Source organism: Mixophyes fleayi, chromosome 9 (assembly GCF_038048845.1).
Source record: "Mixophyes fleayi isolate aMixFle1 chromosome 9, aMixFle1.hap1, whole genome shotgun sequence".
NCBI classification, from domain to species: domain Eukaryota; kingdom Metazoa; phylum Chordata; class Amphibia; order Anura; family Limnodynastidae; genus Mixophyes; species Mixophyes fleayi.
In genome coordinates this window covers 99,753,371-99,777,101 of record NC_134410.1, presented here as the reverse complement: position 1 = coordinate 99,777,101, position 23,731 = coordinate 99,753,371, and the positions used below count along the sequence as shown (strand labels likewise).

At 40.3% G+C, this 23,731-nt stretch overlaps 2 protein-coding genes across 2 annotated transcripts in view; both read right to left on the bottom strand.

The window, feature by feature from the left end:
* Window positions 1-23,731, bottom strand: part of NR6A1 (nuclear receptor subfamily 6 group A member 1) — a 203,049-nt gene that overhangs the window by 17,122 nt on the left and 162,196 nt on the right. The window contains exons 4-8 of the mRNA XM_075184715.1: window positions 20,195-20,425; window positions 8,748-8,803; window positions 7,538-7,695; window positions 7,194-7,421; window positions 4,517-4,771 (exon numbers count right to left, since the gene is read on the bottom strand). Of these exons, the coding sequence (XP_075040816.1) occupies window positions 4,517-4,771; window positions 7,194-7,421; window positions 7,538-7,695; window positions 8,748-8,803; window positions 20,195-20,425 (928 nt within the window). The remainder of the gene's footprint in view (window positions 1-4,516; window positions 4,772-7,193; window positions 7,422-7,537; window positions 7,696-8,747; window positions 8,804-20,194; window positions 20,426-23,731) is intronic.
* Window positions 1-23,731, bottom strand: part of PSMB7 (proteasome 20S subunit beta 7) — a 979,390-nt gene that overhangs the window by 940,669 nt on the left and 14,990 nt on the right. The window lies entirely within an intron of this gene.

The window sequence follows — 23,731 nt, the reverse complement described above, 5'->3', positions numbered from 1 at the left end:
ACTGTGAGCTGTAGGTGATGTAATGCAGGATGTGTCACTATGCCCTTAATTTTAGATTTTAGGGGCCCCCCTGTCTTAAGTGCCCCGGGCCCCCCGAAGCCTTAATCCAGCTCTGTATATGTATACGTACACATACATACACACACTACTTCCATTTTTAAACAACTTAATGAGACTGAAAGTAGATGCAGCTTTGTATCCTGTGCAGGATCTAATAAAACGATGTTGCCTCGTCCAACAAAATAATATTAAAGTGTTGAAATTCTTTTAACAAGGCTGCATGTTCTCAATGAGAAACAGCAGGTGCAAAGATTGCAGAATTCCCAGGTGTCGTAATCCCACGCCGAGACTGTCCTAATGAACTTTATCCTCAAAAGCAGTGAGAATTCTTCTAATACCAATAGAAACGTCTATTATTTCTCCCTTTTCCTTAGTTTCCCTGCAGACCAGCCATAGGTATAATTAGGCAGATAAATTAAATAACTTCAAAAGTGCAAAGGAAAAGTGAGAAAACAAATGTGCCCCTAAAAATTCTCCGTGATTTAGTATTATTTTCATTGTCCCCTAGGACAATGTTTTCTTCTAATTTTACACCTACGCTGGTCATTTCAGAAAAATTTGCAATATTCAAAATCTGATTTTCTTTGTCATTGTGAAGCAGTTTGCTTTGATTTAAACCACATTCATATTCCTCTTCTATCATGTCTTAGATATCCACAGGAGCGGCTTTGGCCTAGACTATGGAGAAGCGGACATGTGTTACTGCAGGACTGGCCAATCTGTGGCTCTCCAGGTGTTGTGAAAATCCCAGCATGTCCTGTAAACTATAAACTGGCTTTCTACTGGCAAAGCATGCTGGAGCTTGTAGCTTCACTACACCTGGAGAGCCACAGGTTGGCCAGCCATGCACTACTGAGCAATCTGCAGCTCTCCAGTAAGGGCTCATACACACCTTTGAAGTCTTCACATGAAGACTTCAGTGCACTAGTGTCAATGGTGATATCCCCACGATCAAGTATATGTGTATAGTAGGTGTCATGTGGCACATTACCTGGAGGCAGCAGGTTCAATGTGGGTCAATCTTTTCTGCATTCACCTCACCTGACTGACTACCGGGTGAATGCAAAAAAAATTTGGTAGTTCATTCACTTAGTTTCTACTGTAACATGTCCTTCCCTATTAAAACATTAAGGGTTCCTGAACGTTTTCCAGGAACTAATCTCCTATAACAACCAAACCGCCTGTGAGATCTACTAATGCTGATGGCTGCATACGCCGTCCACATGGTCAACAACTAAACATGCAGAAAGGAGGTGACTGGGAGGAAATGATGGAGCCATAATCTTCTCAATGTCAGTAATGAGCTGCTTATTTAACTGTATAAGCTGCATGGCATAGTCTAACAGAGAAAGTCATCAAAACTAGACTGAATATAGGACTTTTACAATAGAAAGCAAGTTTGTAACATGCAACTTAATGTTGTTGAGGAGATAAGTGTCTACTCTTTAATGCAGTTTTGGACATCTCTGGAGGGCCGCATATAAGACAACGGGTCGCACTGAGGAAGAAGGGAGAGAACACTGCACTCCCTTCCTCCTCCATTATGCATTGTGACCTCCATATGTCCCGTTACACAAAAATGTCTGCCCCCGGTCTACCTTAAGATCTGCTAAATCAGATAATAAGATTCGGAGTAGCCAAAAGGGGGACCGTCTTGTGGCCACCATTGCTGTAGAGTGTAGCTGTAGCCAGGGTTGTAGTTAGGTGCTAGTACTGGAGGCCCCCCAAGTCTTGAGGACAATGTCTGATTACTTTTATATTATTTCAACAGATGTATAGCAACAGTTAACAACTTAATCTATTGTACGACACTATCAGTATAGCTATCTAAAAAAGTTTTTCCTCGATTAGTAATGTCATTTATGTGTAATGTGTGTATTTCAGGAGTAAATACGAATGTAGCGAGTCTGACTGTTGGGCTGAATCATAGGTCTTTTGAAATGGCAGCAATGCCACTGGCTATAGCTTGTGCATAAATCCATGTATGACTCAATGTAAATGTACATATAATAGAATGCTTTTTCTTATCAACTAAAGTTATTTCTATCATAATTTTCCTATCAAGTCATTTACAAAGCCAATTCAATAACGTTAAAGGTTTTTCAATGTAAAGGGTAATTTTATGTGTTCATTATGTTTTTTTTGTCTATCACTAGCAAGTATTTGTTGCTTGAACTGTGTAAATAATACAGTATATTGCTAAATGAACTTGACTCTGTTATTGTATTGGCCTCTAGCTCCATGAATTAGTTGCATTGTGTGTGTAATAGCTACAATTTCAATGTCTCACTGTAAGCAAAGAACTGACCGGAATCAACAAATCATGGCATTAGATAACTGGTTAGGAAAGGTTTACATTGCTTTGTACTCCCACTCTAAAGTCAGAATTTTCTCGGCTGTTAAGCGGTGCCACCAACAAATGGAGTTGTTCTGCTTGGATTGTGAAATGTAGGAGTAGCAGGCGAGCCACTAATAACCAGGTTCAGAGAACTTGTGGGTGTGCAAAGCTCGTTAGTGACTCTCTGGAGCTGGCCAGAGGCTGGTGCAGCTGTGCGTGAACACACAACTAGCTTTAAATCACACTCTAATCTGGCGCCCGATAAGGGGCTGATTATACAAAACACACATCATAAATCAGTTTCCATATTACATACCCTGAAAAGCAGATAAGAGTAGATTTAGTGACAGACCAATACTTGCAATCCAAAGAACCCTGGCTAATTTCTGTTAATTAATGGTTTAATGGTCAAGGATCACTGTTGTAAAATAATTGTACATTAATGTGATATTTGAACTTTGGTAATGCTATTGAGGTAACATGGAGGGTAATATGGCACGGCTGTTTCATGCCAGTCACCCATACTGATGAAACAGTGTTAACATTTGCTAATGCAAAAAAATTTAAATAAATTTACACACTAGAATATGTGTCTTGTTAAAAGATATTAAAAATGTGGGAAGGAACAACTAATTCCATACTACCCTCTAAGTCTTTCAATAGGAACAAAAGAGTTTACTTATTTTCTGTAAGAAACTTGAATTCCACTAATGCATCCAAACCTGCCATTGGGATGAACAACACATGTGTTCTAAAAGACTACTAAATTGATACGTGCCGACTTCTTGAAGCTGGCGTCCGGGAGATACCGGGAGGGGGGGGGGGGGGGGGAGAAGGTGGGTGTACGGGAGCAGGGCTCAGCAAATCGTGTCATTTTGGCCCCGTCGTCAGCGACATGATGATGGAAACGAGTCATTTTACAGCAGGGGCGGGTTCAAATGCTGCGTTTCTCAGGGAATCGCTGTATTTTGGATCTAATTCTGCCCACTTCACTAGGAGGTGGGCAGATGCGGGAGGCTGCCATACTGTCCCGGGAGTCCTGGAGAACTACCCGGAATCCGGAAGTCTCCCGGACATTCCGGAAGAGTTGGCAAGTAGGACTAAATGCCTACAAAAAAAACCCTGCTAATTACAAATATATATACGTTTGTGAAAACTAAAGATATTGGAGAAAAGGATCTAAATCTAGGGGAAGCAATTTTACCTGTGTAGAACAGACTTCCTGCAAGTAAAAACACCGTAAGATGCTACAGGAAACATGAGCTTAAAATGTCAGATAGACTACAATAGCTTGTAATGTGGTAGGTCACAATGATATATAAAATGTCTTAAATCCTGCCATCATCATCATTTATTTATATAGCACCAACATATTCCGTAGCGCTTTACAATTGCCACCCTGCTGGGTCTTTCATCAAAACATTTGTGGATGTTAGAATATGCTTTTCACTCCTTAGACCAGTGGATCCCAAACTTTCTCAGTTTGAGGCACCCTTAGGATCTCATTAATTTTTTGAAGGCAACCCTGAGCCAAAATAATTTCCAAGTAGTCCCCCACCTTGCTTACCCCCCCCCCCCCGTCTCTGGCCACGGCACCCCAGGCAGTCGTGGCACCCAGTTTTAGAACCACTGTTTAAGACTGATTTGTACGTTAGCAAATAAACCTATTAACTCATCCTGTCTAACCTCTATTCACTACTGTACCATTGCTCCCACATTACCAGAGGTGCACTGATCAGAGAGTATTACTGACAGATATGCAGAAAACGAACATTGAGTTCATGCTCTGGAAAACGGACAGACATTTGTGCACATTTGCCAACATAGTCTTCCTCACTTTCACCTTTCTTCTGCTCTGTATGTAGATCAACCATTTCTATTCTCAATATACACTTTGTATTGTTTCACAAACCCAGCTCTTTACAATACCCTATGGTATACTGCCCCCCATATGGCTATTGCTAATCTATCTTACTATCTACAATTAGGGGTAAGTGTATTATGAAGCTTAGAAAACTATAAACAAACAAGTACACTTAATTACGGACTAAAAGCAGGATTCATACAGCGATTTTGAAAACAGGCATTCATTTTTAGAGATAGTCTATGGAAGCTGACCTGTGCAGTTCATCTTCGGAAGGCGAGTATTTGGAGGTAACGTCGGCTAGATCCCCGAAGATCTGCTTGTTGTACGTATTGAGCGAAGACAGTAGTATTAGCTCCTGCCATGTAGTACTCAGTAGGCATGTGTAATCTTTAATAGAAAGATCACAGAAAAATGGCAACTTCTTCACCCATGTGATCTGCCGAAACAGGAGCTCGTCTGCAAGCCGACACAAGAGGGCGAACAGCTCAGACTGAGTGACCTTGTACCTGTGCGATGAAGAGGAAATAGCGAAATAAAGGTTCCGATTCTGGTAAATCATACAATACACTGAAAAAGCTCATTTCAATAGTTCTAAAATCAGCACCATCTCCAGATTCGAAAAGACGCAAATATGCTGCCTTCTAGAATAGTTGCTCTGCAACAACTGCAGTTTCAAAGGTAACTTATGGTGGAGCCAGCGCGCATTGTGGTGTAGATTACACCACCAGATATAGTTCCAAGATGCACATACCTACACAGGTAATAACAGTGTAGTGTACTAAATGCCATCATAGAATCCCCCCATAAGCTAACAATTCTTGTACAACAAAGCCCACACCTAAAGCACACTTAACAGGTACACATAGGAACCTGTAACAGTCTAATCTTATTTACACTGTGTAGCGTGAAATCATACTACACGTCCGGAAACATGAAATGTCAGATGGAATTTCTATTTGTGCAATGAGTTTGAATTCCCTGATGTCAGGGAGTTGATGCAGCATCTCCAAAATGAATAACCATTCAAACTGGCTGCTACAAGGTCCTTCCCCGATGTCTGGTGTGATGCCCTGGGCTTACAAGGCTTCTTGTTGGTTGTCCATGACAGCTATAGCTTAAACTGTTATAGGAACCTTTAACTTAAGTGGTAAAGTAATTAGAGGGTGCTACCAGAGGCATTTCAGTTATGTGGAATAGTATTCTATAAAATATATAAAAACAATGGATATCAAACTTTAGCATTTTTCTTGTTCTGATAATGCTGTATGGTAAATCAGGATAGACTGTAGATTAGAGTGTGGACAATTAGTTGCACTCCAGGTGTTGTAAAACTATAAGTCTCAGCATACCCTGCCAGCTTTTGACTGGCAAAGTATGCTGGAGCTTGTAGTTTCACAACACCAGGGTGTCCAGGCCTGTTGTGGATTATAACATAAGCTCAAGAGACATTACTGGCAATACTAATGGAGGTAGCAATAACAGCGTTTTAGGCTGTTCTCTATTACAGTTTGCTTTGCTAACTCAGTAAATAAATAGGTGAGGGTATGTACTATAATAAAACATCAGAACCTCTAAAACTTATTGACTGATACACACACTATGTTCCATACCGCCTAGGTGACTTTCCAAAGAAACAAACAATACGGCATAGAAAATGAAGGGCGGATTTTTTTTAAAAAAAAGTTAGTGTTTTATTCACAACTGCAAAAAATACACTATTAGGAAACATGACCCAAGTTACAAAATGGTATTACATGCTTTCATCAGGGCTACAATGATGAAATAATGTAATGCCATTACAGTATCTGAAGGAGTTTCATTCTCAAAACCAAGGGAAGTTTCAGCATGGTCTATTGTAGCCCTGATGAAAGAACGCAATGCCGCTCTGAAACGTTGGTCATGTTTTGCAATGGATACTGTATGTTTTGCAGATGTGAATACAACACTATCTTTTTTTTAAAAAACGGAGTGCTGCCTTCATTTGATGAGTGTTGTTTGTTTAGTTGGAAAGGCACTGGGGTAGACAGTATGTATCCTAGTGTGAGAGCCAGTCAATGAGTGTTTTAAGACTATTTTATGTTTCTTAGTGCTGCCCTATATCTACATATTGTCCTCATATTTCACTATAAACCACCCTTGGATGACATTACAAACTGTACTCTCTACATGCTGTCTTTGGCACCACCATGTGGATAAATTGTATTATATCAAATGGTTCTTTTGTGTTGCCTTTTTGCTTTATTTTATACGAAACTGAAAATGTCCATCCTGTCTCAAATCCATTTGCTGGTCTATGGTTTGTTTGCTAATACTGTACTATTTATGAAGATAGTTTCTAGAGTGTATTTTTCTATAATTTTTAGAACTTCAATAACAAAGACTGTCAAACCGTAATGTAGGTGTTCTAAGGCGAGCTCAGGGAGGACAGAAACCTCCCGTGGAGCAGATAAGGAGTGATAAAAGACCATATGAAAGGACACTGTTATAGCGTACAATTCTTACTGTGCTTTTCATACGCTAAAATAAAGTGTGAGAAGCATGCGAGCAAGTGTTAAGATACGAGCAAGCTTCAGCAGTTGAACTATAGGTTCCAGAATGTCATGTCAGAAAGCACTAGTAAAAGTGATGTTTCTCTCCATTCAGGAATGAATGAGACATCCAATGTTCGGCAGTGGGCGCATCTCTGGAACAGTCAGAGGTATGGAGGCCATCACCTTTCTACTTATCAGAGGGAAGTGGTAAAATGTACAATCATTATTGTAGATAGAAAACATCTTTCAAGGCACAGGGCCTTCACACTCCCTATTGTCCCATAGCTACTGGCGATAAATGACTGTAGTCCTTCTCATATAATAGTTTTATTTTTTTGGTTTTTTATTAAAAAGGCCAATCATGAAACCCATATATCAGTATCTATGACACACTCACCCATCTTCAATAAGCATTGGGGTGTTTAAAGGTTCCATATCTTCTGCAGCCAACAGTTGATTAATGAGCGTGTGTGACTGAGGGTCCAGGCTTCGTGTCTGGGATGGGATCAGAGCAGAATGAGCAGAGTAGCTAAAAAGATGAGGTAGGTACTGATAGTGCGTTGGGCCAGGAGTGCCCAAATATTGGTCCCGTAGAGAACTGAATCCATTTAGTTCTATCGATCTGCTGAAAGATAATAGACACAATATTATGAATGCCACCATTGAAGAAGCTGTGCTTGATATTCATGCAGTAAAATGATTTTACTGTTTTTGGTAGCTAGGAAAGCTGAGTGTATCTACCTGGAGGAAGGTGTGGACACAGGGGAAGGCTGGTTGCTCTCAGACACTCCATTGCCTGGAGAGCTGTGGTCGCTGTCTCCGTTGTTACTCCATGAAGTGTTGGCTTCTTCCTCAAACTCTTGACCAGACATTATTCTTTCAATCTCCTCATCAGAAATCTAAAAAGAGAAAACTAAATATTTACAAATCAAATTGATAGAAGACTATTAACTAAACTGTCAACTAAAAAAACAAAACAAAAATAATAATGAAAAAATGGGCTGTTCAAATCATATTTAAACACAAAGGCCATATTATATAAGGCAAGTGGACAACTAAGATCAGCTTTGTGCGGGGCCTCCCACACAGGTTTCTTCTCACAAGTATAAAGCAGGTAAATGGCATATTGGTGCAGAGACGTGCCTCCAGGCACTACCGGGCACCAAGCTACAATCAGAAAACTGTCACTGCCGGGGGGGGGGGGGGGGGGGGGGGGCAACTAAATAATGTCTGGTCCCTTAGCAAAGTTGTGATTGGACCTTCTATGCACCATCGTAAAATCAAAACCACAATGTCTGCTCTATCCAGTCAATATCCAACAGCATTAGTAGCGATCTGGGACATTAGTCTGAGTAGTACTGTATTTACAGCTGTTTTATCCTAAATATTGTGTAAATCATATAACTGTCTTGGTGAACACATTGTGAAGGCATGCTAAGTTTGCACTTTAAGGCTAATAATGTTTCCCTATGGGACAGGGAATCCTTTTATAAACGGCAATGATTAAATACCAAAGTAATTTTACAAGTGGTATGTTTCTGCAACTAGCAAATTAACATGTTTTATATAAACAACTGGATGAAATAGATTCCTGTTTAATTACAAAACACTAGCCCAGAAACCAAATAATATAACTACTATCAAACTACAAACAGCGTTTTGGATTTGATACAAACTGTTTTTTATTTCATTTGTGAGAGACAATTTCTATTTTTTCTTTCATAACGTACTTTCCTATTGTTGTCAAGTGTGTGTGTGTGTGTGTGTGTGTGTGTGTGTGTGTGTGTGTTAAAACCTCCCAAAATCTAAATGCTCCTAAAGCTGGATTGTCCCCTGCAGATTAGTACTATTGGGGAAGGGGGAAGGAGGGATGCACAATGTTACAGTGTTAAAACTGTGGATTTTTCAGCACTTTCTAATATGTTTCACAGCCTGCTCCTTTAAGTCTCACCTGTACAGGGCCGATGCTTTTGTTTCTCCCTCCTGGCATCCCATCTTCTCTGATCGCTGGGAAAACAAAAAAACATGTTCTTAGTATTTATTTTATTATACCATAACGGTGCTTTAGTCACTGTAGTCATACAAAATAAAAATAAGTGGTGAGAGACAGAGGAGAGATAGCAGTGCTCTAACTGTATGAAATTGGTGTTGATCACACGAAAGCAATTGTCGCTGACTGTTCCACCCAAACACAAAAATTCATACAATTTAAACAACTTATATATAAAATATATTAGTACTGCAATGCTCATATAGGACAAAAACAAAACAAAATGAGCAATTTAACACTGGCCAGAAGATTGTGTACGTGCCATTACATATATTCAGTGGTCTATCTAACCTATGTATTAATGGTGCAGAGCTAAAGAGAAGACTCCGCAATGCTATGCATTAGCACTTTAATCCATTAGCTAGAACGCTGGTAACATTTCACACTTATATGTAACAAGTAAAACTAGATTTTTCCCAGATATTAAGGATAGCGATAATGTTATGTTTGCCTTCAAATTACAGCCATGCCGTTAAAGCCAGCAGAGGCAGGTCCTGATGCTGAAAAGGACCTTGCAGAAGGAGGTCATTGCGAAGAGGCAGACAAAGTTCTAGTCCCACTGCCATGAAAAGGATGTCTTCATACCAAACCCTGCAGGGCCAATGGGGAGCCACCAGTATAACTAGGAGTCCTCCTTGCTTGACCCTCCGGAGTACCCGGGGGAGCACTGGAATGAGGGAAAAGATGCCCTAGCTGGAAATTCCAATGCACTGTCATTATGTCCACCGCCAGCGGGTCCCTTGCTCTTGCACAGAAACTGGGATCCTGCCGATTGTGTCTGGACGCCATCAGATCCAAATCCGAAAGGCCCCACTTCTGGACTAACATCTGAAAAACCTCTGGATGGAGTGACCATTCCCCTGGCATTGCTGTGTAATGACTTAGGAAGTCGGCTTCCTACTTTAGAATGCCTGGAATGAATACAGCTGACAGATATGGGACAAACTGTTCTGCCCAAGCAAATATCTGGGCTGCTATGCCCATTGCCCTTGGACTTCTTGTCCCCCTGTTTCTTGACATATGCCACCGCCATGGCATTGTCCAATTGTAATCGTACGGGTAATCCCTGATAGGGACCGAGCCCCTTTTAGAGCCATAAACATGGCCTTCAACTCCAGGATATTTATTGGAAGGGAACTTTCTTGTTCCAAAGACCCTGAAGGTGCAAATGTAGTGCCCCTGCACTCCAGCCCTTAAGACTGGCATCTGTTGTTATGATGATCCAGGAGCACGGGGCAAAGGATCTGCCCATGCTTAGGTGTTGTTGACTCTTACACCACCTGAGAGATAGACGGGCCTCTGGCGACAACAGTATCCTCTGGTGATCCAAGTGGAGAACTGAACCTGACCACTTCTTTAGGAGATCCCCCTGGAAACAACTCGAGTGAAACCTTCCATAAGGCATTGTCTAAGGTCGAGACCATCTTGACAGTAACCTCATGCAATGCAGCATGGCAAGTTTGTGACTGTCTAGGATATGGTTACTAGGTCTTGTACCGAGCAAACCTTGTCCTGTGGAAGGAAATTTTTCTGCCTTCTGGTGTCTATTATGAGACCTAAGAAAATCATCCTCTGGACTGGTATTAACTGGGACTTCTGGACATTTATCAACTAACCATGAAGCTGCAGGGTCTTTATAGTTAAGTGTAAATGCTGATGAAGAAGCAGATCTGAGGGGGCTTTGATCAGCAAGTCGTCAAGATAGGGCACTATGCTCACCCCCATTGAACGGAGACGGGTAGCCATTACTGCCATGATTTTTAAAAATACTCTGGACGATGTGGCTAGACCAAAAGGAAGCGCCCTGAATTGGTAATGGTCCGTTCCTACTGTGAAGCGGAGCAATGGTTGGTGCCCTTCCCGGATAGGTACATGAAGATATGCGTCCCGAATATCTATGGACGCCAGGAATTCTCCCCCCTCCAATCCATTTATCACTGAACGAAGGGACTCCATTCGAAACCGGTCTATTCTCAGATGTAGATTTAGGGACTAAGTTCAAAATGGGACAGAAGGAAACGTCCGGATTGGAGACCAGAAAAAGATTTGAATACAATCCCTGGCGTCTCTGATTCTCTGGGACCGGGCAGATTACTCCCGCTAAAAGAAGAAAATCTACACAGTGCAACATGGCTTGCCTTCTGTTCTGGTCAAGGGGCAGGGCAGTTGCAAAAAAACGATGCGGGGCTTGACTTAAAAGATCTATGACATATCCTCTTGCCATGATCCCCTGAATTTTATCCACTGTTCTGTGAACAGTCGCAGACGTTCCCCCCCCCCTCCACTCCCATGGCTGCGAGGAGAGAATGGTGTAAGTCAGACTGCCTGTTTCATGGGAGTCTGGCCTGACGCCTGCTGCCCGATGAGGACCTTCCTCTATGGGAGAGACCTCTAAACCCAGAAGACCTACCTCTGCTTGTCTGATCTCTAAAGGGGGGGCATCCCCGAAAGGAGCTAAAACTCGGAGTACAGGCCTTTAACGCATTAACGGAAAGGAAAGTACTCTTCCCCCCAGTTGCCTAGCAGATAATGTTATCTAACTCTGGTCCAAAAAATACCGAGCCCGAATAAGGAAGAGCCTCCAAGGCCATTTTAGAGACTAGGGGCTAGATTTACTGAGCTGCGGGTTTGAAAAAGTGGGGATGTTGCCTATAGCAACCAATCAGATTCTAGCTGTCATTTTGTAGAATGTACTAAATAAATGAAAGCTAGAATCTGATTGGTTGCTATAGGCAACATCCCCACTTTTTCAAACCCGCAGCTTAGTAAATCTAGCCCTAGGTCAGCTTCCTAGGACCGAAGCCCAAGAGTTCTTCTAGCCGCCACCGCTGCAGCTGACATAGAAGATGACAAGGATGCTGCGTTCTGCGCTGCCTCATACAGATACCCTCAAGTTTCCTTCAGGTGTAAGCCAAGGGAAGAAGGTCCAAATCCTGCAATCCTCTGCCAGACCGTTAGCCCAAGTTTCCATCGCCCTAACAACCCATGCAGAAGACAGCATGGGTCTAAAGGAGGCTCCCGCTATACCATAAATGGATTTTAAAAATCTTTGCACTTTACGATCAGTGACATCCTGAATATGGGCGGTGCTCGGAACTGGCAGAGTAGTCTGGCGCACCAGTCGTGCCACCGGTGTATCCACTCTAGGGGCTAGATTTACTAAGCCGCGGGTTTGAAAAAGTGGGGATGTTGCCTATAGCAACCAATCAGATTCTAGCTGTCATTCTGTAGAAGCTACTAAATAAATGAAAGCTAGAATCTGATTGGTTGCTATAGGCAACATCCCCACTTTTTCAAACCTGCAGCTTAGTAAATCTAGCCCTTGGAACCTGTTTCCAGCGAGCTAGGTCATCGGACTGTAATGGGTACAGGGACATAAACCTACATGGAACCACCATTTTGCGATTGGGCTGCGACCAGGCCGATTCAGCAATCTCACTTAATTCCATAGAAGGGGGAAAATAAATCATGGGTTTTTACCCTGGTTACCTGGTCTAGGCTTGTCAATATCTACCAGGTCTAAAGCACGCCGTACTGCCAGAACTAGGTTGTCAATGCCCTGGTTTCTGATTGAGTCATCCAGGTCTAAGACCTGCGTCTGGAAATCTGACTCATGCAGAAGTTCTCCCACCTCCTCTTATGACGCTTCAAAGTCAGAGACCAAGAAGAGAGGATGGCTCACTCTGTGTCTCTTGTTTCTAGAGCCTGATGATGCTGGATAATCTAAAAAACGGTTTAATTTATCTATACCGCTAACCAAGGCACTGGACCAGGCTGGTTCCCCCTGGGAAAGGCCTGAAGGAGTTAATGAGGATGGATGGCCACCTGGACCTAGTCCTGCATTCTCCTCTTGTTGGGACAATATCTCCGTCTGGACTACCCCTACCAACAAGGTAGAATGGTGTCCGGGCAATGAAGTCCCTTTCGGACGGCTCAAAAGCTGCACCAGAGAATCTACTGACTGTTGTAAAGACATTGCCCACCTCTGTTCCTCTATGGCTATAGGAGCCGAAACCTGAGCCTGCGCAGCCTAGGACCCCGCCTCACAGCCCAAACAGAGGGCCCCCGGGTCCTGTTGTTCCACAGGTAATTTTATTTTACATTTTGAACAATTATAAAATTTAGCTTTGGTAGATTTCCCCTTATCAGATATAATTACTGAATAGGAACAACACAGGATAGAAAGTATAGTATACAAACACACAGAGAGACCCCTAAGAATACCTCTAATCCCTGATAAAGTCACCAGTAGTAGCTCAGTTTGTTTTTTTTTATATATGTATATATTTTAGTGAGTAGAAAACAATATTTTAAATTATGGAACTATAACACTATCGCCGGAAATCAGAACTACAATTGTTTATTTAAGCCGTAACAGATTCAAGTCAATTCACTTTAGGGCTAGAACATGAATTGCTCTGAAAATAGATTAGTAATTTAAGAAGCTGTATACTTTTAACATATGAGCAAGACATGAGCAAGAAAGATTATCTTTTGAATATTTGACTAATTAACTTGTGTCCCTGCAATAAACTGACAACTAATACATTGTTTCCATATTCCTGTCCTTTATTGAGTTTTAAATAAAACCTAAACATTTCCATATCAGACATCTCATTTTCACCTTTATTATAAATAGGTAATCAGAGCCACAGACAACCACAAATTGATTAAAAAAAAGGCAATCTGCAAATACTGGGTATATTTAATGCATCTTTAAACTAAAAAAAAAAAAGAAAGAAGATTTCTTAACATAGGAGCTGCATATTTCATTAATAGTCACTAGGTGGCGCTGATTTCCTTATATAAGATATACTGGGTATTGAAACCAGCTAACCTTGATTTTGGATTTCCCATGTCCTGAAACAAACCGCATACTACTGAATATGGTTTGTGCTTATAGGCAACTTAAGAAAAGTCGGATTGGGAAAAACATCTTTTCGGTACAGCCCGTCTTCAGTTTAAAATCAATCACATAATATGGCTAAATAAGCAAGTCGTATTGTACAGTGCAGTATTTCAAATTAACACTGGATAAACGGTAATGATGAGAATAGTATAAATGAAGAGTTATTTTGACAATGAGCTTAATACTTAATTTGTTGTAACATTAGATGTGTCTTTAAATGAGTGAATGAAGCAATGTAATAAAAGCACCAGAAAATAATTAAAAGTATACCCAAGTTGTTCAGCGCATATTATGACCTCTTCTATAAAGTTATATGTAAGTGTTACTCTACCTACCCACTAACACCTCCAAGTCAGGCTACACAGTGTCTGAAATTTATGGTACAGACATATTGTGCTTTGAAATGCGGCGTCACTGCTGTTCCTGTTTCCTGCCTTTTGACCTTGAGTACAGTGCATTTCAAAAAGATTGATACAGTACACTGGGACAGTTTATGTTGCTTACAACATTCCAGCATCACACTTTTCTGAAATAGAACAACAAAAACACAACAATCCTTGCTCAAAGCTTGTCCTCAACTTTCCAGGGGGTATAGAACACATCTAAATAACCGATTCCTAAATAAACACAGACCCTGCCAAGCCAGAGGTGAACTGTTACACTAGCAGAACTGCAAATGGCAAATACAGTCAGTTTCCCGACACATTCATTATTGTAGTCTATGAGAAGTTTTTGCATTTGTACCTTCAATATACAATGTGTGTTAAAGAAGCTGCTTTTGGGACAAATTCCCCCTTCATTTAATGAACCCCCCAATATAACAATCTGGTAGGGTTCCCCTCCCCAAAAAACCTTTACTAAGTAATTGCTTGCAAGGCAGAAGAGAAACTTCAAGAAACGTCAATGCTGGGTTAATCTATGACTTCTGGGGGAAACTTAAGCTAGGTACACACTACAGAATTTTCCACTAACTTTTTATGCAGATCGATTTTACATGCGATCGATATTCCGATCGCTCGGTCCATGGACTGCATACACACTAGCCTTGTTTAGGATGATAAAGGGAAAAGCGGACGTCCCCTTACCGACTTTTTACCGCCATGTTGTCGTGAGCAATGACTGTAATTTCGTACTTACTGTTGTGGATCGGTCGGAAGTTTATACACACTACACAACGGAAACGAGATTGGAACGAAAATATTAAACGGTACGACCAACCAAATGAGGTGATAATCGTCCATTTGGGCAGACTTTCGACCATCGTGTCACTGCACACACTGACCCGACTTTTGAACGAGCAGTCGTATGTTGGCCGATTATTGGACGAAAACCGTGTAGTGTGTACCCAGCTTAACAGATGTAAATGTATAATGGAATGCAATGATCCCAACAGGCAACACATTCACAAGTCCTCATGAGCCTTTACTCTCTCCACACTCAAACTGGGAGACACTAGGAAAAAAAAAATCCTTGTTCCAAAGCAGACTAATTCAAATAAATATATTGTCTTAACATAAGCACTAGTGAACCGTACACCTATCAAATGGGTTGGGGCTAACATAAAGAGCATGTTTCAGTGTCCAAATTATCACAAAACATGACAGACTTATACTTGCTTGATTGTACCCAACAATTACATATAAAAAAGGCAACTCATCTATGGGAGCAACCTCGTTTTATCAACCAAAAAGGCCTCTATAAACACATTGGTTTTAATAGTAGTCAATATTTTTTGAATGGGCAGTTAGGTAGGAATACACTTTCTTGAACGGGCACTCAGATATAAATATCACTAAGGGATAACATTTTGTTACTCCAGCCATGATGGGTTCATCATTGGAATTGCACAGATAAAGCAATGATCCAGATAAACCACTGACTCACTGGAAGCCTGTGATTAGAGAAGGAGCAGGGTGTGTCCAAACAGGTCCTTCTGGTGCCCAGTCTTTGTTTGGGATCTGATTTCATCTCAGAAAGACTGTTTATCTCTTGCCTTGGCCTGGAGGGCTGAGGGATTTTGATTTCAAACAGAAGATTGTACTTAAGACAGAGAGTCATTGTACACTTTAGACCACCAGCACTTAAGAGGTAAAACCGCAGTCCCACTCTGCACCAATGTTTCCTCTATTCAAACATCCCCATAAACCATATAATATTCAACTTCTGAAGCCATTTAAAGAGACAGACAGCTGGACACATGTATACACACATTCCTTCCATGAAGGGACAAAGAAGTGTGACAAATGATCCAACGGGTATTTGTAAGGTAATATTTTAGGATTAGCTATTATTTTCCCTTTATGTATATTCAGTAAGATATATGGGCCTATGTAAGTATTGCTCAGTAGAAAAAAAAAAATCTTACAAGCATACTGGAGTGTTTCCAGACCAGCAATGCCGGCAGCTAGAGAAGTGTGTGGACACCTTATGTACACAATCTTTATATACATTTACTTTCTGTCATCATCATAATCTATTTATTTATATAGCGCCACTAATTCCGCAGCGCCGTACAGAGAACATTTGTCACTTACATCAGTGCCTGCCCCACTAGAGCTTACATTCTAAATTCCCTAACATACACACACACAGACTAGGGTCAATTTGATAGCAGCCAACTAATACCCCATTCATACTGCACCAAAATCCCGGGTTTTTGCCGGGGCGAGCTCAAACGACCCGGGTCTTGGTGCAGTATGAATGGTACAAGTCAAAAATCCCAGGTCTAAAAACCCGGGTCTTCAACCCGGGATTTATCGAGGGGTAATTCCCGGGTCGGACCCGGGTTGCCTGCACTATGAATGGTGCAACCCGGATTTTTCAACCCGGGTTGCACAGAAAACAAGCTGATTGGCTGTCTGCCTGTCTCTGGAGGATGATGTCATCGGTGGGAGCCCGTGGAAGATTCGAGAAGGAGTTTAGGAGAAATGGTGGATGGTGTGGAGTGCAGATCAAGCTGAAGCAGAATCGGAGTTTGTTGGAGAAAATTGCTTTTATTTTACTGAAAAAGTGTCACCTCAAAAAACCAGTCACCTTCCAATGACATCACCATTTTTCAGCCAATGAAAACTGCTCTGGTGATGACTCCCACAAATTGCCAGGGCACAGACTTGTGCAGTATGAATGGGGTCAACCCGGGAAATTCCCGGGTCCGAGGTGCAGTATGAATGGTGTTTCTGAGCTGGGACGCTCCGAGCCCCGGCAAAAACCCGGCTTGAAAAACCTGGGATATTGTCGGGGCGGCAGTATGTAAGCAGTATAACCTACCAGTATGTTTATGGAGTGTGGGAGGAAACCGGAGCACCCGGAGGAAACCCACGCAAATGCGGGGGGAACATACAAACTCCTCACGGATAAGGCATGGTCGGGATCAAACTCATCACCCCAGCGCTGTGAGGCAGAAGTGCTAACCACTAAGCCACCATGCTGCCCTCCATAATGCATCATGTAGAAACATGTAAAAACATCCTTTCAGATAAAAGGTTAATGGCCAGGTAAAATCATTATTTACATACTGTTAGGTAAGGCTTTATTATTATGTTGAAGAAGCTCAGAACATTTATTTCCTTTTTAGATTTCTTTTCTCCCCATTTACCATCAATATCACATGCATTTATTTCTCCAGTCATGTGTTTTGTAACGTCCCTGTGTGCAAACTCACTGCTTAGCACAGAGATTAATTACCAATGGTGCAGGACTACAAACGGCCATGTGTCAAAGACCCAAGGCTGTTTTCTTACAGAGGTGTTTATACAGAAAAAGAAGGTAAGAGGCACACATGAATGCCTATTGTGTTATTCAATGAGTCAAAACTAGCTTTCTCAGGCTGATACTATCTCCTAATCTCCATTCCTTATCTCCTGCTCCTTACTGCTAACTTTCCCAGAACTTCCAGACTACTCATATTCCCTTTTCTGTGCATTTGTCAATAGACTTTCATTCTCTTCTGAAATAATAGAAACTGTATGGTAAGTTTATCACTACAAGTTATCCAGGGTTGATTAAAACCAGCATTTTATAAACTCTGCAAGGACAAGTGGAGTAATGATCACCAGTGCCTTGTATCAGTAAATAAGCAGCCACCCATGTCCACCCAACCAATTGTGCCTCAGGAACTGCCCTTCAGCAAGGGAGCATCCTGGGGAACCACCTGTTATCCATCTGCATAATAAGCATATAGGGACACGTGCCCAGATTGTACAGCTCTCCCACTGGAACAATAATGAAATATTCAAGATCACATCAAGGATTAGCTCCTGCTCAGGTTATTATTATTGCTACTGGCAAAAATAAATGATTAACACTATACAAAATACTTTTAAAAGTGTAAACATTGTTAGTGTAAAGCACATAATACATAAAAACCTAATAGAAATCAAGACTACATCTTCTAACCCCCTTTGTTATAACTATAAATATATTATACATACACACGTGTTTAATTAAACTAAATAGCATAGCAAGGTTGAAAAAGAGAGGTCCAGTTTTATATTAAGAAAGACAACAAACCAATTTTTAAATTTGGTTAGTGAATTTGCCATCACCACCTCCTGTAGCAAGGAGTTTCCCATCTTAACTACTCTTACAGTAAAGAATCCCTCTCTATTTCCATGGGGAAACCTTCTTTAAAGTCCTCTGTATGGTCCTTTGTACAAAAATTTAATTAGACAAATATTTGATTGGACCTCTGATAAATAAATGTATACATATATTAGGTCACTTTTAGGGGCTTTTCCCCCCAAAGTAAACAAACCAAGCTTTTTCTTTATAATTTAACCCTCCGTTTCACACTGCTCACTTGGGTACAAGTTCCAAGAATGATATTAACTGGCCTCTTACTTTACATGGTTATACACTATGATTACACAATTACATAAAGACTACTATTTATAATGTTTGTGTATGTGTTTTGGTGTGCTCTATGTATACTCATTCTCCTATAATTGTATACAATTGTAAGATGGGTCAACTACTGGAACAATTGGAGCGTATATTAGTCTTTTAATACATGACAAAGCACTTGGGTCCAAAATGGTGTTGAATTAAAATTCAATTCACCCCTACTTGTAATACATTTTATTTACTCACCACTAGGTGGAGTTCTCATACAGTTTATATTTTTGTTTATATAAATGGCATTTATATTGCACATCTGTGAACTTCAGCTTACCTGTCTGCGCTATATTACTCCTTGAACGAGTGTGAGCGCTTATTTAGAAACACTGAAAACGTTGTGTCCACTGTTAGTTGATGTGTCATCTGTATTGTTCATTGCGGCAATGACTTAATTTATTTAACAGGGAATAGATTACGCAACTCAATAAATTGGATTTAATATTTTTTGTGCTTTTGAGAAAGGAAAGTATAAAATCTCATTGGTTGCTATGGGTTACAACCTTCATCCTGTGCATCTTTTTTAATAAATGTTTCCTATGCGTTTCAGGAGATTACACATTTTCTTCTATTGTTCATTGTTGTTATTATCTGGATTGAAAGTGTCCCTATGATTAAGTAGCATTCCAAAGACACACAAGAGGTTAAACAGTGACATGCAGCTTGTAAAGGGATTGTGCCAAACTACAGGCTATTTCAGCTCTTGACTGGCTGCGCCTGTTGATCACCACCGATTCATAACATTCTCTTCCAAGACATCGGAATTATTGGGATAACAAAACTTGGCAACATTAAGTGGTTACAAACAAAATAACCAAGTTCATTTCAATTATACTGTTTTGCATATTATGGCTTTCAGAGTGCTACAGATCACTAAATCTTTGATAACTGCACCGGGATGTGAATGTCACACTGCCACACTGTGATCTGCGGTTCCCAAGCAGGGCTTTTCACTGCAGTCTTCTGAACAGTGGTGGGATCAAGGCCAAGTAATTTAGCACAGAGTTGCTAAATAACAATGTATAATGATTATGTTAAGTAGTGGCCATTTGAGGGTATTTTGCTAGTTCAAATCATTTCTTCTAAATACTATTCCCATTTTCTGCCACTAAGATCACTGTATACCGAAACATACAGTTCTGTAATAAAACAAAACCATATATAATTATATAGAACCAAATATACTAGAAGAAAAGATGCTGAATGGAAATGCTGATTTTGTCTAGAACCAGTATTTTATTTAACCCCTCCTCCCTTGGTGAGCAATTCCATATATTTAAATAAGAAAGGCTATTAGAAGCCAAGCGGGAGTTCCATCAACATATAAAAGAACAAGTCTGCAGGCTGAGCTCAGACAACTGAGCTACGAGATCACTTTTAGTGTCCTTATTCTAATAGAGTTGGAGGTACATTATTCCTTTTGATAAACAAGTTTTATTATGAAACAGAGAAAGTTGCTTGCATATACATATATTCCATCACGGAACACTTTCACAATGAGTCACATGAGATACAAATGGATATATGCACGCTTAGAAGGTTATACCTTTTCTATTCATCCCCATCTGGAGGCACTTGAGGAGTCGGCAGTACTGGCAGCGGTTCCTCTGCTTGCGCGACATAACACAATTCTTGTCGCGGCTGCATCTGTACACTCTCTTATTGCAGATGCTACGCTTAAAGAATCCTTTGCAGCCCTCGCAAGAGATGATGCCATAATGCAGCCCTGTGGCACGATCCCCACAGATAAGGCACGCTCTCTGATCAACGCGGTCATCTAAGGAAGAGAAAGAGGCTATTAAAATCGATTGAGCAAAACAGACTAGTTTCCTGTGCAACATGACAGTCACAGGAAAAACATGATTTTATCGTCTATTGTGCTATAATAATATGAATACTAAACAATACTACAAATGTGTTTGCTACCTCCCCACATTTCTAATGGTTTCCTCCTCTCCTGATTCTACAGAATCTTATCACCTTACTTTAATCAGACTGTTATTTAGCAGGACTTATAAAGTTAACACCAACAAATTGTAGGTAGTAGAAGTATCTGTGAAATACAACAGGGCAGATAAATCTTATATTTACTCATGGCACAAGCTTTACCAAGCAGTCAGTTCTTTTAAGATAGACAGTTAATCAACCGGGCAACCTACAGAAATACCTATAAAATGGAAATGGAGCCTGACTACAGAAAAAAAATGTAAAGGTACACAACGATGTGTATTAAATCCTGTGATTAATGGGCAAAGAAATCTATCTGAAATAAATTAAGTGTTAATATTTTAATAAACCGTCCTCAGGCACTGATTCTTTTTTACAGTGAAAGTCAAAATACTTAAGGAGTTAGAGTGCACAGTCAGATCTGGTAAATTTGTCCAATTTACTGGACCTGTGATCAATATTGCCAAACTGTACAGATCCAGTGGTTAGGCCCAACAATAGGATCAGCACGTCAATGAGGTCAACCACCAAATGGAATTAAGAACATGCCCATAACACCCTGGTTGATTAGATATTTTGAGGGGAAAACCAATCATCTTAGGCCATGGATCCTTGTAGTTCAGAGAGGTGGAACACAGGAGTACAGCCAGAGATGCCACTTCTTAAGTTTAAATGTGGTTAACTGATATTTCAAGCTTTGCAGTAGGAGCAATTTGACCCATATCAGCAGCTATTTAGATACTGTCTACACCCTGTGGAATGTGATGGGGAGGGCAGTAATACCCCACCCAATTACACAATTACACCACCCTTTACTGGCTCTAGTCTAATACACACATGCAGTGAACTTAATGCATGCTAAGTATAACAATAAGATGATGAGGGTCTAAGGAACAAGTAGAGTCATGATCTAGCTCTGAAAACAAGATCACTGGCTCACAATTAGAATGTGTCAAAGTAAAAGATAGAAAGAAAAGAGTTTATGTAGAGGCTGGAAAAGTGGCAAAACAAGTATATGAAATAACTATATTGTTTAGTTATAAGTATATATAATAACAAACAGACAAAAGGGTAAATATACAATCAATCATACTTAAAAAAACAAATATATAGACTGTAACAATGGTTATTATGCAGTTTATGGTACTAACTTGGTTACAGCAGCAAAGTTAACTTAGATTTGGCTTAGACAAGACAAAATAAATATTTAACATTGGTCTGGAATTTACAGCCCTGCAAATAGATAAATGATTATCCCTGCAATGAATGAAATTCACAAGAATTCCAAAATGTTCAGTTGTTGTGATGAATTATTTTGCGTTCAAGCACAGGATTTAAAATGTATATCCCCCTCTCCCAATGTATTCCCAAACAAAAGGAGGATTTATTCAGATAAACCCTACACTACTGTGAGATACGGCAACAGAGATACATTAAGGAGAGTTATTTTAAGTGACTTGCAACGTGAAGCATGATTTAAGATTAAACGCAGATCCAAGATAATGAGGATACATCTAGGTTAACGAAGTAGAATTCTCCAGTCATCATTCTGGCAGTTTCCTCTCTTTGTCTGACATCTCAGTCCCTGAAAATGACGGCACGCCAAGTAGGATTGTGCTCAGAGAGTCGGCAGCCCAATTCTGTCGCAGTGGGAAAGTTACAATCAGATGATACCAAATCTCACATGACAGCTTCTCTAGCTCACGGACATACAATTTACATTTTCTGTTCTATCTGACGAACGATAAAAGCCAGTATTAGAGAGCTTTAACCCCTTTGTTACTAAAGGGGTACATTCCTCTCTAAATATAAGGGTTATAATTTCAGATATTAAATTGCCAAGTGGACTTCTCCATGACAGCCACTTCCCCAAATTTGCTATAACTTCTATTTTATTATATAATTTTTTTCAATACGGTGCACTCCCTACATACATACTAATTATAACTACACGCATAGCAAACTGAAATCTTCTAGGATAGGAATTCTACAAATACTTATTTCTGATGCACCAAATCCATATCGAATGTCTAAAACCACATTCGAATTTGGATATTTAAAAATGAATAACATTTTATTGTAATTCTAGCTTTTGGCATCGATCACCACGTCCTGCAGCACCATCAGGTTGTAGGGTAATCTGGATTTGGTTGCCAAACCTGAATTGTGCAAAATTACCTTAACATTCAAGAAAGTGACTCCTGGATTTGGCACTATTGATAATAACTGGAGAGCTTTGCTACAAACTGCAAACATTCTACTACTATTCCCAAAGCAAGTGCAGCATAGTAAGTAATAGAATGACGTCTGCTGAAGTTCTTCTCAAAGAAATAAGTCGTCATTAAAGAAGCAAAATCTGAAATTTAGATCAGTTGCTGTAATAGTGATTGATGTTACTGATGTAATGAACAAAAGTGAATATTTTGATAATATATTCATTTTCGGCACTGGCAAATATGCAGTTCAAGATCTATTACAAATCAAGCAGCAGCTCTTTATTGAAAGAGCTAAATGAGGATGTGGAGGAGTCAACATGGAGATGCATCATTTACAGCACATAGCATAGTTATTTTAAAATAGTTTCCAGTGACACTTTCCTGCTGAGCAGGTGAGTCCTGTGCCTCAAGTGAGATAACCTTTTTGCATTGTAAATAACTCCTTGAGTCAAGCAAGTAAAAACAAATAGTAATTATTTCCTCTAATAGGCAGAAAAAGAGGAATTGTATTGTACACATGGTCAATATAAGCAAAAACATATTCATGAACATATCTTTGTAACCAGTGTCACTAGAAAATAGGGACAGTTGGCAGCCATGGCATAACTGTGATGGCTGACCAGTTAACCGCTGTGTAAACAGTTAAAGCTTAATGCCCTTCACCCCGATGACCCATGGGAGCACCTGTGTGCTGTCATACACAATTTATTGACGACAGGACAAACAGGATATATATTGATTAACAAACCACACGTGCAACTATATGAAATGCACAAGTGCATTAACTGAGGCTGCAGAGATGGACAAGGTCTCTGTTAGGAAAAGAAAAAAAAGATTTGGTGATTCAGTCCACACAATACTAGCACTAGAGTGGGTCCCTTGTTGCTTTTCTGTATTATAGCTACATGCACTGTGCTTCT